Source organism: Quercus robur, chromosome 10 (genome assembly GCF_932294415.1).
Source record: "Quercus robur chromosome 10, dhQueRobu3.1, whole genome shotgun sequence".
NCBI classification, from domain to species: domain Eukaryota; kingdom Viridiplantae; phylum Streptophyta; class Magnoliopsida; order Fagales; family Fagaceae; genus Quercus; species Quercus robur.
In genome coordinates, this window is record NC_065543.1 from 21,593,515 (window position 1) to 21,612,672 (window position 19,158).

General features: G+C 38.7%; 1 protein-coding gene across 1 annotated transcript; it reads right to left on the reverse strand.

The window, feature by feature from the left end:
- Nucleotides 1-3,821: 3,821 nt before the first annotated feature.
- On the reverse strand, nucleotides 3,822-16,527 carry LOC126702043 (ribosomal lysine N-methyltransferase 3). Its single transcript, XM_050400642.1, has 4 exons — nucleotides 16,004-16,527; nucleotides 15,131-15,330; nucleotides 5,355-5,616; nucleotides 3,822-4,794 (listed from the first exon to the last, which is right to left on the reverse strand). Exons 1-4 carry the CDS (start codon nucleotides 16,388-16,390, stop codon nucleotides 4,120-4,122), a joined length of 1,524 nt encoding a protein of 507 aa, XP_050256599.1. The 5' UTR covers nucleotides 16,391-16,527; the 3' UTR covers nucleotides 3,822-4,119.
- Between the last annotated feature and the right edge of the window lie 2,631 nt (nucleotides 16,528-19,158).

Sequence of the window (19,158 nt, forward strand, 5' to 3'; positions counted from 1 at the left end):
TTTGTTTTTTATGTTTTAGCCTCTATAATAAATAAATAGCACTGTTGCAACATTTTACTTTTTACATTTTACTTTTTTTTTTTTTTTTTTTTGGTTGGGAAAAGGCATAGAAATACATTAAGCAAAAATATAAACCAGAATTATGCGCATAACACCAACGCATATGAAAATTTCCCCTCGATATGGCATTATACCTATAGCATCACATTAAGGAAGGCCACAGGCCAGGTACCGTGTGAGTTTAATCGAACCCTATTTTTGATATTCAACCTACTTCAACTGTAAGTATTCCCTCATTGCCCCATCAAGTAACGGGTTCTCTACATTCGACCTGATTTGATTTTTTTTTTTTTTTAAATGAAATCAAAGAAAATTAAAGAGAATTTATTAACCTTTAGGCTTAAAAAAAATGTTATTTCTAAAGTTGTTACTAATCTTCTTATTAATCACTAATTGATTTTCTTTGTGCGTACCATTAGTATCGTTTCAAAATCATTTTTAATGTTGTTAAATTTTAGAAATAGATTGTCATTTTTCTTACTATAGTTTTGATTAGTCAAAGCAATAAAAATGACATTTTATTTCTAAAGTTTAACAACATTAAAAATGATTTTAAAATGATACTAATGATATGCACAAAGAGAATCAATTAGTGATTAATAGGAAGATTGATGTAAAATGTGCTTGTTTAACATATTTCTTCATAAGTTCTTAAGGATTTTTTTTTTTTTTTTTTTGAGATAGAAATCTTACTCTAGTCCAATGGCGACTCCAAGAATTTTGTCTAAGGTGTTCCTATTCTACTTTGAAAAAATTTCGGGTCATTTCAGTCTATTTTGGGTGTTTCGGGAAATACCGGCCGAAATTCAAGATTTGGCCGGCATGAAGTTTGTGCTTAAAAAAAATTAAAAAAAAAATCTTAAAACCAAAACAAATTTGCATTCTGTACAAGGAAAAACCTCAAAAGGAAAAAAAAAAATGAAAAGAAAAGAAATGAACAAAGTTACCTATACAATAAACTATAAGTTCATTTGAAATATTAATAAAATTATTAATTATTGTTGTTTAGTTGTTTCATTAATTTGTTTGTCTTTTATAAACTATAATTTGTTATATTGTTGTTTCATTAATTATAAAATTATTAATTGTTGTTTAGCCTAACATAATTTAATTTTTTTATCTTTTATAATGTGTTAGTTAATTAAATTATTAATTATTGTTTATTAGTTGCTTCATTATTTTTCTTTACTAACTATTAGCACACATCCCATGTGCATTATCCACTGCCTGCCTCTCATGCCTTTACTTCCCACCCGGTCCCATGCCCCATTCACCCCTCCCCTCATTCAACAGACAAGCCCCTATCACAAGAGCCAATCAGAAATTCACAATAACCAATCACAATAGACAATACACTAAAAGACAAAAAAGAGAATCAACCAATCACAAATATTAATAAAGTTACAATAAAGCTAAGCAATTACAGTTCAATAAAGCTAAGCAAGCCCATATCAAAAAAATAAAATAAAATAAAGCTAAGCAATTTCACCCAAAAAAAAAGAAAAGAATCAACCAATCATATTAAGTCTTTAGTCTTAAAAAGAGAGAGACTCTCATTTCACTTTCATACTTTCAGTCTTCAGATAAAAGAGAGAAAGAGACAGAGAGAAATAAGAGAGTAGAGAGTAAACCCATTAGAGAAAAAGAGAGAGTCAGAGAGAAGAAAAATGTAAAGTAAAGATGAAATACCTTAAGGTTAAGGGAGCAGGGAGGTTGAGGCTGAGGGGTGGCACCGTCGGGCTAGGCAGCACGTCGAGGCGACTGGCGAGGAAGGAATCTCCAATCTGATATGTGCTATTCTGATCTCCGATCCGACTGGCGAGGCCAAGGTGATGACCGATCTTCGATTCGACTGGCGATGATCGATGGCGATGAGCTTTGTTGCTCGAGTTTGAGGCGGAGGCAATGAGCTATGTTTCTCTGTTTCTGATTTCAATTTTTGCTACCATCCGTGGGTTAGTTTTGCTACCATCTGTCTTTAGGTTGGGTTTTGGTTTTTTTTTTTTTTTTTTTAAAGAATCCGTGGCCCATGGGTTTGCTACCATATTTTTTTTTTTTTTCTTTAGATTGGGTTTGCTTTCCTATTTGTTCTTTAGGATTGATGTTGGGCTTTAGGCAGTGGGCTTACTCTGTTACATTTTTTTTTTTTTTTTTTCAGATTTTAGTTAAAAAAAAAATTGGGCTTTTATTTTTGCTTGAAAGTAGAATAGATAATTTTTTTATTTTTTATTTATTTTAGGGTGTTCTTGATTTTGCTTGAGGGTATTCCTATTTTTTTTTAAGGGTAAACAAATAAAAAAATTTAAAATTATGATATATAAAAAAAAAAAAATTATTTTCGAGTCAAGGTGTTCATGGGAACACCCTGCCCTCAACATGGCATCGCCACCACTCTAATCTAATCTAAATATATATGTGTGTGAAGCTCACTCTTAGAGCCGTTGCCCACCCCACAAGAAAATTGTGTGAGCAAATTACGTGAGTGTGGCATTTTATGGGAAGTGATGATATAAGGGATTTGACTTTATAAAGAAGGAACAACTAGTAATGGATTCTAATTAACTCAACTAATAAAGTCTTTTATGATCGAATAAGATATCTAACATTCAATCTCTGCTTACACCAAAAAATCAATTGGTGTCTTAATCTAATGATAAAACACAATCATCATAAATGGATACAAATGAAATCAAAATTCATGTTATAAATTATAATATGCACATTTAAGAATTTTCTTTTCTAGTTAACTAAACGCATTGGCTCCACTCACTTTTTTTTTTAAGATTTTTCTAGAGGAAAAAAAAAAAAAAGAGTTGTCTTTTTCATTTAAATAATAATTTTAAAGATTCTAAAATAAAAAATATATATATATTAAATAAAAAAACACCAACAACAACAAAAACAAAAACAAAACAGAACAACAAACAAAAAACTTGTACAGGTCGGAGTCGGGTAATACCCATATCCAACCAACCAATTTCGGGCATGGGGAAAATTTCGCCCCAATTTTCCATCCCTTAACGGGGCAGGTAAAACCAGTCTCATTTAGGTCAGGTACCCGCCCCCTAACGAGTTCTGACTCACACCTCAATATGGCATCAAAGTAACTGTTTTTTTTTTTTTTTTTTTTCAAAATATTATGTTCGTCAAAACTAACAGAGAAACAAGTACAACACGAATTCAAAATAATATAATCAACTTTGATTTTTTCGAAGATAATTTGTTAGAAGTTGTGGAAGTTGTAAAGTGTGGGCAGGGAGAAGAGCTTTGGCAGAATTTCAGATTATATTTTCAGGACATTAAATAGCTTTGAGCAAAATTTTGGTATGGACTTTGTTCATGTTCCTGGATTTTATAATTTTGAAGCTCACAATTTAGTTTTGCGGACAGATGTTTGTACTCCCTGAGTCCATCCCATTTCCTCTAAACCGGCTTTGTTGTTGCTTGGGAGAGAGATGGGCTGACGCCCTACTAACTCCTTGTGTGCCTCAGTTTACTTTGGTGCTATACTGAGAGTGGCCTCAAGACACTGGCAATAATGGTTGACACATGGTGTAAGAGGAAGGTCTCAAAAAACTATCATAGAAACCAACTCCATTTTAGCAGCAAGCAGAGGTGTTCTAGCTTCTTCCCAAACTGGACTACCAAGTACTAACACTGTCTTCCTCACTCCAAGCTTGAGATGGTAGTCTTGTACACATTTTGGCCATGTCTATATTGTCAGTGCCACTTGAGATATTTTCAATGGAAACATTTTCCTCTTAACTCTAAAGCAAAATAAACAGACCAATAAAATCAAAAATCCCAAAAAAGTCTTACATGAAAGTTTCACCATTGGGTTTGAATAAAAAGTCAAGCCATCTACTTCACCAATTGTGAGATTCCCTACTCATTACAAAAAGTTACATAATGGATTACATTGTCATCAAGTAGAAACCTTGGGGCAAAATGATGGTGGTGTGCCCTCTGTTCTGTGATTTGGCACAGACATTGGAGCAACCACAGATATAAGCAGCTATAAGTAACGCTATGAAGGAGGTATAAAGAGAGTTAAAAGTTTCACGTCTTCTTCAACTTCTTTCTCACTGAGGATCGCTTAGCAGTTCTAAAAGACTGAGCACCAGAAGCAGCGTAAGTTCTGAGCCTCTCCAGGATTCCCCTCTCACTGATACGCAATATCAGAGAATAGTACAACTTCCTCTCTCTTCTTATGCAACAATTCCCTAGTGCTTCAATATCATCTTCCATTGAATTAGAACCATAAAAACTATCGCGCATATCTGCCAGCAATCGGAGAGCATTACAAACATCCTTTGTCAGCAACAAATCCTTACTCACTTCTGAAGCTTTTTCCAACATGAACTTTCCTTTTTCAGACAAAATCATGCCTATGGATCCATTAGAGTTCCCTTTAGTTGACAATGTAAGATCCAACTTATGATATGTATCCTCTGGTAACAGCATTATGTATAACAATATCAGCAGCTCAATTTGGGGTTCCCCATCAGATGAGATCTCAAAATATTCAGTGTTCTCGCTTACACATCCAGAGTAACCCAATCTTCTCCAGAGGGACAGCTTTGCTCGACTATACCGGCCAGAAAACAAAGATAAACTCCATTGAGATACTAGTTCCAAATCAATATTTACAATGTCAAATGGATTATCTGGCTCTGTAAATCCATATCTATGAAGCAATGCAGCATTACCTACCAACCCATATGTATTAAAGACCTGAGAGAAGATAGGGAAAAAAAAATGAAGAAACAGTTTGAGAAAAGCATCTTTTTAAATCTATGGGAAACTGGATTTTTACCACAAGAACTATTAGCAGAGTATTATAAAATAGTTAAGGCCAGCAACATAAATGGTGCCCTACCTAAATGAATCAATCTCAGGATTGGGGCTGTGATGGTCCTGTCCAAATTAATCTAGAAGGTCCATGTGTTGGGTCTTTAATGAAAAAGGTAAATCATCCAGCTTTAGAGAGAGATTAACCATTGACAAGTCAACCCATTTCAACAGAACCCTTTTTTTGCTGAAGATATTAAATTAATGTACCTTAAGATTCAAAGTTAAATCTAGCTCAAATTACATCGCTGCTCCTTTTAAGACCAAGGTAGAGGGTGAGGTCAGGGATTCCAAACTCATTAGCTGTGTGTGCAACTTAATAATAAAAAATGCACCTTAAGATTCAAAATCTACATCATACCTGATACCACACATAATACTAAAATCGCTAAAAGGAAAAAATGATTGAAAAAGCTACTCTATGAACAGAAGCAAATTCTAACCTCGTTTCCAACTTTGACATCTTTCACCATAATCATTTCCAATGCTGTGGTATGATCCCCCAAGACCGAAGAGTTGTCCAAGTCACTACCACCACTAATATCTGATCCTCTACCATCCGAATAGGAATTTTCAGACAATGGTTCATTATCACCAGTATTGGCTTGGAGATCATTTTTGCTGCAGTCAGTATCGCTTATGGAATCAGAATGAAAAGATACAGAGGTGAAGTGAACATCCTCAGCTCCCGTCTTGTGATTAAAACTGATTTCATGTAAAAGAGATTAGTAAATAATAAGGTAAAAAGCAAGATGTAGAAAGCATTATGGGATCTATCAATGAAAACTTTACCAACAATAAATGAGGCAAAACTAAATATAATTAATTAAATTAATACACATGATTGCATCTTCCAAACTATGCATAAGGAAGTAACCATTCTATATGATAAGCATTAAGCTGTAAAATCTCGCCTATCATAATGTGTTTCATACCATAACCCAAAGAAAATGGTATTTGACTCTTTATATCCTTTATTTAAGACATAAACTTTACTAAATATGGGGAAAAACACATCCAAAAACAGGCAGTGCTATTGATAAATGACTAGTACAGCTGAAAAATACATGTAAATGTCCACTGTTCAAGTGTTCATATGTACTACATTTTTTTTTTCTCTCTGCTTTCTCTCAAAGTACATGTGTCATTAATATTTTAGGAGAAATTACACTTTACCATCCTAAACTATACCTCAAATTACACTTTGCACCCTAAACTTTTCGGATGCACATTTTGCACCCTAAACTATGACATCTGTTACACTTGCACCCAGGACTTAAATTTTCTGTTATATTGGACAGAAAGCTCAATCACGTGACTAGCACATGACTATTATTTAAGTAACAGCAAGTCAAAATACCTAAATGCCCTCTTCCAAGTCAAAACTCAAAAGAACCTCCTCACTCTTTTACACAGATCACGGTCTCAGACAGTCCCACTCTCTCACACGTGACTTGGTGTTTTGGGTCTTTTCAATGCATAGATCAGCGGACTTTGAGGGTGGTACGGTGGCTGGGTCACATATGGTAGTGGGTGATGGTGGCTAGCTCCGATTTAGGTTTTGTTTTGGTTGCAATTCATATCTGATTTAGGATTGTTTAGGTCCCAATTCAAATCTGGGTTGGGTTTTGGTTGTGTATGATTAGCTCCTCTCTCTCTCTCTCTCCGATTTGGGTTTTTTTTGGTTCCCGATTCAGATTCGGTTTGGGTTTTGGTTGTGTATGATTTAGCTCCTCTCTCTCTCTCACTTTCACGGCAGATCTTGGTGATAGATTGAATGAGATTTGTGTTTGTGGATCTTGTGTGGGTTGGTCCGAATTTGTGTTTATGATTTTGTATCCCTATGAATTTGTGTTTTTGATCTGGTTTTTGATTGTGAGACGGCCAACAATGTGTGGGTTCTGATTGCGGATCTCATGCCCGTAAATTGGTGGCTGTAACTGTGTGTGGCCAAAAACAGTGGAAGAGTTTAGAGAGAGAAAGTGGCTTGTTGTTGGGTTGGAAGAAGGGCATTTGGGTCTTTGACCCATGTTTCACTTAAGCAAGAGTCACATGCAAACTCATGAGGTTGAGATTTCCGTCCAATATAACAGAAAATTTAAGTCCAAGGTGCAAAGTGTAACAGATGTCATAATTTAGGATGCAAAATATGCATCCGAAAAGTTTAGGGTGCAAAGTGTAATCTGAGGTATAGTTTAGGGTGGTAAAGTGTAATTTCCCCCAATATTTTATATAGCATGAGCTTCCATGGTAGCATACCAATGACTTTATCAGGATTTAAGTTAGCCATTCCTTGACATAAAGATAAATCTTCCTTTAAAAATAAGAGGTATAAAAAATCCAGTCTTCACATCTTAAGTAAGAAAAAGTCAACTCAAAGCCCATGTTGCCAGTGCAACTCCAACAGAAAACTTGGAAAAGGCATAGGCATTTCATTTCGAGAGTCTAGATCTGACATAACGCTGAGACAAATCACAGACAATGGTAGGAGGTTACTCCCTTGTTATATTCCATAGTAATAGATTTGCCCTGGTTACACAGTTTCTACGAAGGGTTTTATAGATTGCAAAAGGCTAGGAGCATATTAAGAGTTTATTTATCATATAATGATGTAGTGCCTGTTTGATATAGTTTGTTTTTCAGCTTTTTAAAAATGGGATTGTTTGAAAAAGTTATAACTAAAAAACTAAAAATAAAAATAAAACTAGAGAAGTGAAGTGAATTTTTTAAATTTGAACAGTGCAGTTTAAAACTGAGTTACCAAGGGTGTATCAATGACTGGTTTTGAAGAAAATGCTATGAATTGTTTTCTAGAATTGAGTGATATAATCGAACAAGGATGAAGGGTGCCAAGAAAAGTGTTCATGCAATCTGTCCAAGGGGGTCAGGGAGTTGCAGAATCTGGCTTGTTCCATCAATTATGAAACCAAAAAGTTTGAGGGGAGTGATACAACCAAAAGAAGAGCCAGGGGGTTAACATTACCATGATCATGCAGCTAAAAATCGTTTCATGGAAGTTTGTGGGTTGAATGATGGGGAGAAGTGACTTGAAATTCAAAACTTGTTAAGGGTATGGATAGCAGATGTCATACGTCTTCAAGAAACTAAAATGGGGTCAATGCCTAATGTTATAGGAAGCATATGGTGGCATTTTGTTGATATGGGATAAACGTAGTAGAAAAGTTGAAGAAGCTGTTAGCATGCTATGTAATAGTAAATTTCATTGAAGATGGCTTCTAATGGGCTTTTCAAGGGTCTACGGGCCTACCACAGACACCTCTCAAAGGGAGCTATGAGAGGAATTGGCAGGGATAATTAGTTGGAGGGGGAGGTGCCTTGGGGTGATTTCAACATGGTTAGATTTTTGGTTGAAAGGAGGTGGGCAACTAGACTTAACTTCAGGAATGCGTGACTTTTCAAAGTTCATCTCAGAGAATGCTATGCTGGACTTGGCCTTGGAGGGAGATGCCTCTACTTGGTCCAACAATTAGCGCCCCCCATCCACACCCCCCCCCCCCCCCCCCCCCCACAACAAAAAAACCATCAATGTCTAGGATAGATTGGTTCTTGGTTTCAACATAATGGGAAGCACATTTTCCCAAGCTGAATCAAAAGTTACTCAAAAGACCACTGTCTGATCATTTTCCTATTTTGCTTGATTATAAGGGGATAAACAAAGGCAAAAGTTCCTCTAAATTGAAAGGGAACATTATGATCGGTGCTTCAAGGGAAAAGAACTAAGTATGGTGAAGCTGAAATATTTATTTATGAAGTACATATATGACTTGATTTTGCTGTCTCCTTCACTCTCAGTGGCAAGACTCCTAGATTTTCTGGATTCCTTGTGCTTTCACTAGTGTTGTATCTTACTGTTTTTTGTATTTTTGCCTGCTTAGTTTTCTTTCTTTTATAATCAGTATTTCACTCTATGTATATAGCCCTTGTACTTGAGTAGCAACATTACCAAATGGGTGTAGGATATAATCATTCATTTATCAAATGATGATATTGGGAAATATAAGTAGTTTAGTGGCATTGTCTAGTCTCTATATAAGTTGAACCAAGGTTTGAATCTCCCCCTCTTTCACTTGTTGTAACAATTGAACCCCAATTATTTGTTATAACCATAAATAACCAAGAATGCATAAATAAGAAGGGAGATAATGGTTTATGCTGACAGTGTTTGAGGCCCGGCGACCTCTGATTAGCCAGACATTCTTCTCTCATTTTTTTTTTCCGATCAGTCATGGGGGGAGTTTGCAGATTTTTCATTGAATCCAAGTTTTTTCAATTAGCTGTAAAGGAAGGGGGATGTTATTTCTTGCTACGTATTTTTGAGAGGGGCAAATACTCTATGAGATCAGTCTTCATGGGCAAGATTGCAGCACAATGGCTGATGGATAATATTGAACACATTGTTGTTGGGACAAACTCCAAACAGTTTTTTACATTCAGAGATGGCGACATTGCTTATACTCTCCAATGGAGCACCAATTTTTCTGGTCAGTTCTTACTTTTGACTGAACTTAAAGTTGGCGGGTCTAGGAGATCGATTATTATCCCTAAAGGCAAAGAGAAATATGGTTGGAGGGTTTTTGGGCCTGAACTTAGGAAGATGTTGCATCCTGCCCAATTTGCGATGGGTGGAACTGGTCATCCAAAATTTATCCCTCAGGTGCATAGGTATAATTCGGAGGTTCTAAACTATAGAACTTTTGCTGAAGTTGTACAAGGTTATCCGGGAAAAATAGAGGATAGAAAGCAACTAAAGCAATTAGGTACCACAAACAAGGGGAAGATGACACAGTTGGTGATGAATCAGAGATGGTTAGGTGCCAAGATAGGAGATTTTCCGGTGGGCAAGTCTGATAAGATGGTGGTGGGAGGAGGGGATAGGAGGGAGCAGGGCATTAATGTGGAGACAGAGTTTGGTGAGCAAAATCCGGTAGGAAATAATAAGAGATCTCCATTGAAATTCAAGTCAAATTCGAGTGTACATGGTTATGGAAATAAACGTGATTTGAGGAATCCTGATTGGGCAGCAATAGGCTTGACTATTGAGGTAAATGGGGAAGGAAAAAGGAGGGTGGTATGGAGTTCTTATAAAGGTGATTTAAGGAGTCCTATTTGGGTGAAAAGAAATCAGAGGGTGCAGGTGGTAAGTACTCCAAGAGGGTCACAAGTTCACACAAATCCTGAGGTGTATAAAGGTGGATTGAGGCAACCCAAGTGGGTCAGTTAGAGGGAACACGTGGTGGGTCCCTATAGGAGTTCATAGTGTCACTTACTTCCTGTGGTGGGCTCTGATAGTGAGTGGGCTTCACAGGAAAGTAATACAACGCAAACTATGGGCTTAAATGTGGGTTTAAGTGTGAAAACCAAGCTAGCCCAACCTGGTCTGGGACATACCCAGCTGCCCGAGGTAAGTTTCTTAAGCCCAAGCACTTGTGTATTGGGCGAGCCATCTGCGACAACGGCAGAAGTCTCCTCAGACATACCCAAGTCTCCGACGCCCACTGAAGAGGTGGCAGATCATCAGGTAGCGTCTCCAACCAGCTCCGATAGCCTTACGGTGGGTCGGACAAAGGCAGTTTGCTGCGACTTGGATGGGTTCACCTCCGACGGCCTTGTGGTGACTCAAAAGCCTGAGACGGTGGCTAGAAATGGTTCTTTGTGCCTTGGGGGGGCTCCGATGGAGATTGGTTGCAGTCCCTATGATTGGTTTAACTCCGATGGACACACAATGTCTCTGATGGTGACTCCGTTATGCTTCAGGGTAAGGCCGATTGGGTAGCTACGCCAATTTCTATGGGTTTCTTCTTGGCAGCAGCCCTTCTTAGAATGATTGGGTTCTGGGTTGGTGGATTATGGTGTCTATGGTATGGATAAGGCTGGAAGTGGGAGTAGAGTGCATTTGTCTCAGGGGGTGGATGACAAGTGCACCAGGCAGATTGTTGTTTTTGAGACTAATCAACCCGATCTGGGGGTCTCGATGGAGGAGGGAGGGGCTATCTCAGAAGTAGCTTGTATGGGTGAGGAGGAGAGTTTGATAGACTGTGAGCCGCTATCCTCTATCGCTCCTCCAGGGCTAGAATTGTCGATGGAAATGTATAAGGATAATGAGGTGTTGGGTATGGGTAGTAAGTTGGATGTCTCAAGTTGGGTGAAGCATAGGATCCCAGGTTTTAGTAAAGTGGTTGGGCTTTCTGTGAACCGTCATGAGAGGTTATGCATTGACTATCTTCAAAGGTTAGAAAGGGAGATGGAGGTAGTTATTGAACGACGGAAGAAAGTAGCAGCTAACCAAAAGGCAACCTCCTCAACGGGTAAAGGGAAAAGAGAGTTGAGGAATTTAATTTCCTCAGTAAATTATGATGGGCGAGAGGGTGTTGGTAGTGTAGTAGAGGAAGTTGTGGGGAATTGATACTATTAATGAAGTTGAAAATGATTTCTTGGAATGTTAGAAGACTGAACGACTCCCAGAAACATTTGGTAGTCAGACATTTGTTACGGTAGTGGAAGTGTGCTGTTATCTGCCTTCAAGAAACAAAACTTGTCGGCATTGATAGACAGATGGTTTGCAACTTGTGGAGTTGTCCGTATGTGGATTACGCAGTTCTAGATGCTGGATTCGTTCTCGGTGTCGGTTCAATGGAAAGGGGTGGAAGATGGTTTTATTTGGGCTTGTTCAGGGGTGTATGGCCCAAATGACAACAATATAAGGGGTTATATGTGGGATGAGTTGGTTGGTATTCAGCAGTACTGGAATGTTCCCTAGTGCTGTTTTAGGAATTTTAATGTTGTCCACTTTCCTAGCGAACGAAGGGGTGGATCTCGGCTTACTTCAGCTATGGAAAAGTTTTCTGAATTTATCGAGGACCTAAATTTGATAGACTTGCCTTGGAGGGAGGGAGTTATACATGGTCCAGTGGTACTAGCCAGCCATCCATGTCTAGGATTGATAGAGCTCTAGCGTCGCATGACTGGGAGCAACACTTTCTGGATGTGATCCAGCAGATTCTACCACGACCTATTTCAAACCATTTCCCAATTCTTTTGGAGGCAGGGGGTATAGTGAGGGGGAAAAGTCCTTTCCGATTTAAGAATATGTGGTTGAAAACGGACGGGTTTGTTGACAGAGTTGATTCGTGGTGGAATCGTCATTCTTTCTCGAGTACACCTAGTTATGTGTTCACCAAAAAATTGAAAGCTTTGAAAGAAGACATTATTCAGTGGAACCACCAAGAATTCGGCAACGTTGACCGCAAGAAGAAAGAATTATTGGGGGCTTTAGAGTCGCTAGACGCTAAGGATGGGGTTCTTGGACTCACTGAAACAAAGTTGTGTGAGAGAAATGAAGTGAGATCGCAAATAGAGCATCTTCTTTCTCTAGAGGAGATCTCATGGAGACAGAAATCGAGGATGTTGTGCATTAAGGAGGGTGATCATAAGACAAAGTTCTTCCACAAAATGGCTAACTCCTGTAGAAGGCATAATCATCTGAGTTTCTTAGAAGTGGATGGGGTGATTTATGAGGAAGGAGCAGAAGTGGCTACTCAAGTAGTTCAATTTTATAAAACTCTGTATCAAGAGTCCGAAGAGTGGAGACCTTTTGTGGAAGGTCTAGAGTTTGATCAAATTGAGGAGGCAGAGAGGGGCTGGATGGAGAGGAGGTTTGAGAAGGACGAGATAATACAAGTGGTTAGAGATATGGAAGGGGATAAAGCTCCAGGTCCAAATGGCTTTTCTATGGCCTTTTTCCATCACTGCTGGAGAGTGGTAGAAAGTGATGTTTTAGCAGTTTTTGAAGAGTTCTATCAGCACTATAAGTTTGAGAAATCTCTAAATGCTACCTTTTTAGTTTTAATCCCTAAGAAGAATAATGCCTCTAACATTCGAGATTTCAAACCTATTAGTTTAGTGCGGAGCTTGTATAAGATCTTGGCCAAGGTTTTGGCCAATCGACTGAAAGTGGTGTCAGATCAACTGATATCTGAATCTCAGAATAGTTTTGCAGGAGGTAGACAAATCCTTGATTCAGTTCTCATTGCCAATGAGTGTGTGGACAGCCGGACGAAGAGTAAGATTCCTGGGGTAATCTATAAGTTAGATATTGAGAAAGCATATGACAATGTGAATTGGGAGGCACTTCTGAAGTTGATGAAGAAAATGGGCTTTGGGGAGAAATGGTGCAACTGGATTCGAACTTGTATCTCAACAGTGCAGTTTTTTGTGTTAGTTAACGGGTCGCCAGCTAATTTCCTTGGCAGCTCTAGAGGTTTGAGACAAGGGGATCCACTGTCTCCCTTGTTATTTTTAATTATGATGGAGGTGTTTAGTAGGATGGTGAAGAGAATGGAGGGGGCAGGATTACTTAGTGGTTTTAGGGCAGATGGCAGGAGGGGCAGAGGGGAATGTGTTTCACATTTGCTGTTTGCGGATGATACCATTTTGTTTTGTGAGGTAGTGGTGGAGCAAATCCTACATATTCGTTTGTTGCTACTTTGTCTTTAGGCTGTGACCGGTTTAAAGATTAACGTAGCTAAGAGCCAAATGGTTCCTATAGGAGAGGTAAATGATGTGCATGCTTTGGCAGAGATATTGGGTTGTAGGGTTGGGACCCTACCAATTACTTATCTTGGTATGCCGTTGGGGGCGTCCCATAAAGCCCCCTCTATTTAGGACCCTGTATTTGAAAAAATTGAAAGAAAGTTAGCAAGTTGGAAGAAGTTGTTTTTGTCAAAAGGTGGCAGACTGACATTGCTTAAAAGTACGTTATCTAGCCTCCCTACTTATTTCTTATCTCTTTTCACCATTCCTACACGTGGCGAACAAAATTGAGAAGCTGCAAAGAGAATTCTTGTGGGGTGATACTAAGACACATTTGTTGGGTTGAGATAAGGCGTGCATGCCTATGGCTAATGGCGGTTTGGGTATTAGAAAGTTAACCACGTTCAATAAAACCTTACTTGGAAAGTGGCTTTGGCGTTTTGGGATTAAGGAAAATAGGCTGTGGAGGAGGGTGGTAGCTTTGAAATTTGGGGAAGAATGGGGGGATGGATCTCTAAGTTGGGAAGGGGTGCTCATGGGTGTGGTCTGTGGAGAAGTATTCAGATGGGATGGGAAATGTTTCACAAAAATGTCCACTTTAGGGTTGGGGTGGGGGATAGAGTGAAATTCTGGATGGATAGGTGATGTGGAGACCTTCCTCTCCAGTTGGCTCTTTCGATCTTGTACATTTTTGCTGCAAACAAAGAAGCTTCCATAGAATCATCTCTGTTGCGCCAAGGAGAGGGGAATAGGAGAATTTGGGATGTTCGCTTCATTCGAGGTCCTAATGATTGGGAGGCAGATGTGGTGGATGATTTCTTCCGTTTCTTGGCATCCAATCAACCCCCTGTAATTGAGGGTGATCGTATGAGATGGAAGTTGACAAAGAATGGGGATTTTACTATCCGCTCCTTTTATCACAAGCTTCATGGTTCTTCTTCCATTGTCTTTCCATGGAAAGGTATTTGGAAAGTTAAGGCACCCGGAGTGTCTCTTTCTTTGTTTGGATAGCGGCATAGGATAGGATTCTCACAGGAGATAATCTGAGGCTTAAGGGCTATGACTTCGTTGATTAGTGTATTATGTGTCGGTGCTGTGGGGAGACAATGGATTACTTGTTGTTACATTGTGGAAAGATTTATCGGCTGTGGTACTTTGTCTATAGAACCTTTGGGATTTCATGGGTCCCCTCTGGTACGATATTAGATCTCCTCTCTAGCTAGTGAAATTGGTTGGGGAAGCATTCATCTCACATTTGGAATTTAATTCCATTGTGTCTGATGTGGTGTATTTGGAGGGAACGCAATCAGCGGACTTTTGAGGATTTGGATAGATCCGATGACCAAATGCTCGCTCTCTTTTCTGGTCACCTTTTTGATTGGGCTAGGGCTTGGGGACTCACATCTAGTAATTCTCTCCCACTCTTCCTAAGCAGTCTTCTTCTTTGTTCATAATGTTTTTCTTATTTTATGTTTGTACTTTTCTTTCTTTCCTTGTACGTTTGATATGCTAGTGCTTCTTTGCATTTAGCAGTTTATTGAATATACTTGTTTCTTACCTATCAAAAAAAAGACAATGGTTTATGCTAAGTAGCTTTACATTCTAACTTAGAAACAATTAAAAGATGAATCATATTCAAATATACAAGAGAAATGAAGGCCTAACTTACAGATCAGCCAAAGGAACCATTCCAGATCCATGGAACTCGTCTATTGCAAAAGACCGAGAAGCAATGAGACTTCTTGCTGCCAAGTATTGTTCAACGCCAAAAAAATTTGGATTGAGATTAAAAGGCAGTTGTGAATCCAATAGAGGCAGAATGTTCTCTTTCCAGTCCTCATAAATAATAGCTTTGTCTTCTTTCACAGTCTGCCTACAATTGTAAAACACAATATAAATAGGTCCAACAATCTTACCGACACGTCCAATTTCACAACTTGCTAAAGTGGTTGATTGTTTGTGAATAGTGGGAAAGAGTGGTGTGCATACAGTGTCCATTACTCACAGTCGACTACTTCACCATGTCATGAAATTGGGTGTGTTTATTCAAAGGAAAATGCTAAATCTTAACAACTGGCATGATTGATGGGTTTCAACCAACTAAAAAAATGAAAGTTTGGATACAACCTAATTGGTAGTAAAATTCGTAATATACCTAACATCACTATTATTCAAATCAATAATTTCAGAGACACCCAATTTCAGGGCATGTTAATGTGGTTAATTGTGAGTGATAGGCACTTCTACCCAAGATTACATGGGAAATGTCACTACAAAGTTTTACAATAAAAAGCTTATAAACTGATGTGACAACAAGATTAGTGCCAACTCAACAAGATAATAATAAATGGAGTAATTCTTAGGTACGGAGAATGGTTCATGTGACTGTACTCCAGGGTACCTAAGTATGTATTTTCCTAATAAATGAGTGCTTGAGTCACAGTCAATTAAATCGCGTAAGCAATTAGGTAATTGGGTTGTATTCAAATAGAAAAGGGCATGTGATTAGAAGCAAGAATAATGGAGGGTGATGATGACCGACCTTGTGGAGCTCAGTGCCACATAGGAGAGAGTCGACCTCGTGGAGAGACCAAAGCAAAGGCAAGGATTCATGAGGAGGCAAGAGATGAAGGTAAGGAGCCCAAGGAGAGCTTTGGCCCAAGCTCCTCTCGTACATGACAGCCACTGAGAGTCCTAAAGAACCACCCAACCCAGCAGATTCTATCAGGTCACGTGCACCACTCGTCATGACGGTGAGGCACGTGGTTTTGGGTATTCTCGCCACCATGTCACCTACCTTGAGATCGCAAAGCGCTCTCACGGAAATGGCTTCGCCGTCGTCGGTGAATTGGAGGGCGTCGCTGAAGTCGATGCCTTGGGATCTCATCCACCGCTTGAACGCTCTCAGTCGCCTGCTACTGCTGCCCATTGTATTTTGTGGCGGCGTTTGAGCTCTTCCCTCTTTGTGAATTGTGATGTCAGTAATTCACTTTGCTCTGTTTGGGACGTTCTGTTGTCTCTTGGTTTCGGGCCCTTCGTGTTCGTGTGTCGGGTTTCGGGCAATTTTCGGACACAGTATTACCCATGATTTTTTTTCTACCCAAAAATAGCATTTGGTAGCAATTTTTTTTTTTTTTTTTGTTTTAAATTTGTAATCAATTTTTGTTAGCGGGTTGAGAAAATTGACCAAATTAACTGTTACAAAAATGACATTTTTAGTTTTTTTTGTTTTCTTTTTATGGACGGACTTACATAGTTTTAACACTTGAACTTGAAACCTTGTTCCTTGAAGTATTAAACACATCTTAAATCTATCTAATTACAAGTAAAGTGCATTTTGTCAAAAGATTAACCAATTCTATATTGACATATGCTCCTAACATGATTCACATATGTCCTAACACTCTCCCCCTTTGGCAATCTGTGACAAAACCACAACAAACAAATGAACATATGAGAGAAGTCATAAATCACTCAACTCATACTCACTTGTTGAATACAATAAAATCTATCCTAACACAAACTCTTGAAAAATTTTGCAAGAAGATAGTTCATGGCAAGAAGACTTTGACAACCTGTATTTCTGAAACACTTTAAACAAAACTCATCATGCTATCTTAGTGTGAAACAAAAATAAAAGATTGCATACAATTACTAAGAAGCATGTGCATAAAGAGAAAAAATAAACAACACATGTAAAGATAGGTGAATAACATACATCAACATATATTTATCCAAAGATAAGTACAATGTATGTCAAATGGTCACAAGAACGGTATATATGAGGTAAATGTAAAAGAAATAAAAGAAAAATACATAATAACCTCACTACATCCCTCAAAATATAAACACTTCCCTTAACAAAAATCTCATATGCTAACTCTCTCCCCTTATATACATGACTACTCTCATATCCAAAACTACTCCCCCTTATTGTCATGAATGACAAAGGGTAAGTAAATCAAGCAGTCATCTCATCATCACTGGGCGAGTTAGCATCCTTATCCTCATCCTCATCATCATCGTCGTCGTCGTCAGAGTCACCATCATCGTCCTCGTCCTCAGATGCCTTTGGAGAAGGAGAGGGAGACTCCACAAAGCCACCAAGGCGAGCTTGCCATCAAGCAATACGGCTGACACGGGTGTTCACCTGACACAACTCATCACTGAGTGTGTCAAGGTGAGCATCCATGCGTTGCAATTGCGCTATGACTGCCTCGAGGGTCACACCACCCGCCGATGATGAAGGTGCGGATGTGAAAGGAGTGGAAGAACTTGGAGGAGTCACAATCTCTGTCCGTGGCCGCTTCAGTCGAAGCTAGGCCTCGCTTTGTCTAACAGTAGCCGCATCTACGACACACATGACCGAAAAAAGAGGAGACTTGGGATAAGAGACAAAAAAATGGCAAAGAATCTGCGTGATAGCCAAAGGAAAAATGAGCTTATCACGAGTTGTCGTATCCCTATAAACATCTATGAGGGATAGGATGAAGTGAAAGGGAAAATCAATAGAGAGTCCCTCAAGAAGGGATAACAAAAATTGAGCACGAGACTCTGTGATAAAGTTATAATGAGACAATGGATGGAGAACGAATGTCGTCACCATGTTAAGGAATCTCAGACCTTTTGTAAAGTCCAAACAAGGGGTGTTTTGACGATTATCCCAAAATGAAGGTGTCTCACAGGAATAGAGACAAGAGTTCGTCTTTGGACACAGTCCTCAGAAGATCGCAGCTAGGGTAGTCAAGATGCACTACCCTAAGAACGTGTAATACCTCAAATACAATATCCGGAATGACTACAATGCGCGTACCTCAAACGCGAGTAATAAAATGAGATACAGAATAGTCAAATCCTTGCATATTGGAGTAAAACTCTTGTATGATCATGAAGTGACAAGTGATCGGGATGCCACACAATAACTCCCAACCCCGATTGTGGATGATAGTAGGAAGGTTAGTATCGTAAAAATCTGATAGAACGACTTGGCATTCTGAATGAATGCCTCATCGTGAGAAGTTCTCCAAAAAGTCCTTACGGGCTTATCATCACAGAACCAGACGTGAGATGGAGTGGGGTCAGAAGGGGAAGAAGAAGAAGATGCCCTAAAATGAAAAGGGTTCCAGGACGAAGTAAACTTGCATTTAGGTGCCATAGAGCATACTAACGCAAGAAAGAGAAAGGGAGAGAGAAAGACATGCAAAAAAGCACCAAACAAATCAATATAAGTATATAAAGAAATGAAAGTACGTATGCATGAACATGTGATATGCAACATAAAAATCATCATGGGCTCAGCCCAATCCAAACCTAACAACACACAGCAATTCAACATATATAGCACACATCTATAATGCATAAAAATATAGTTAAAATGCAAATGTAATGCAATGCATGATGATTTGAAATCATTTAAACAAAAACCCCATCCCAAAAATTTTGCAAACACCTCATTAAACTTGAAAAACCCTAAATTCTTTCAAAAATCCCAAAAGTTAGGTCACAAAGGATGAAATGCATGATAAAATAAGAGAAATAAAATCATACCAAAGGAAGAAATCAAACTTGAGACTGAAGATTGAGTGGGGAAGTGATTTGGAGTGAGAGAGAGGTGTTTGGGAAGGTAAGAAGTCAAAAACGATCAAGAGAGATAGAGGGGAAATGAGAGAAATGTCACGCGGACACTATATATAAAAA

What these genes read in the sequence shown, in the direction of transcription:
- LOC126702043 (XM_050400642.1), bottom strand. Translation starts at nt 16,390, where the DNA reads ATGGGCAGCAGTAGCAGGCGACTGAGAGCGTTCAAGCGGTGGATGAGA. An exon ending in GTGGCACTGAGCTCCACAAG is followed by an intron (nt 15,331 to 16,003) that starts GTCGGTCATCAT and finishes AATTGTAGGCAG; the next exon opens with ACTGTGAAAGAAGACAAAGC. An exon ending in ATGTCAAAGTTGGAAACGAG is followed by an intron (nt 4,795 to 5,354) that starts GTTAGAATTTGC and finishes ATCTTCTCTCAG; the next exon opens with GTCTTTAATACATATGGGTT.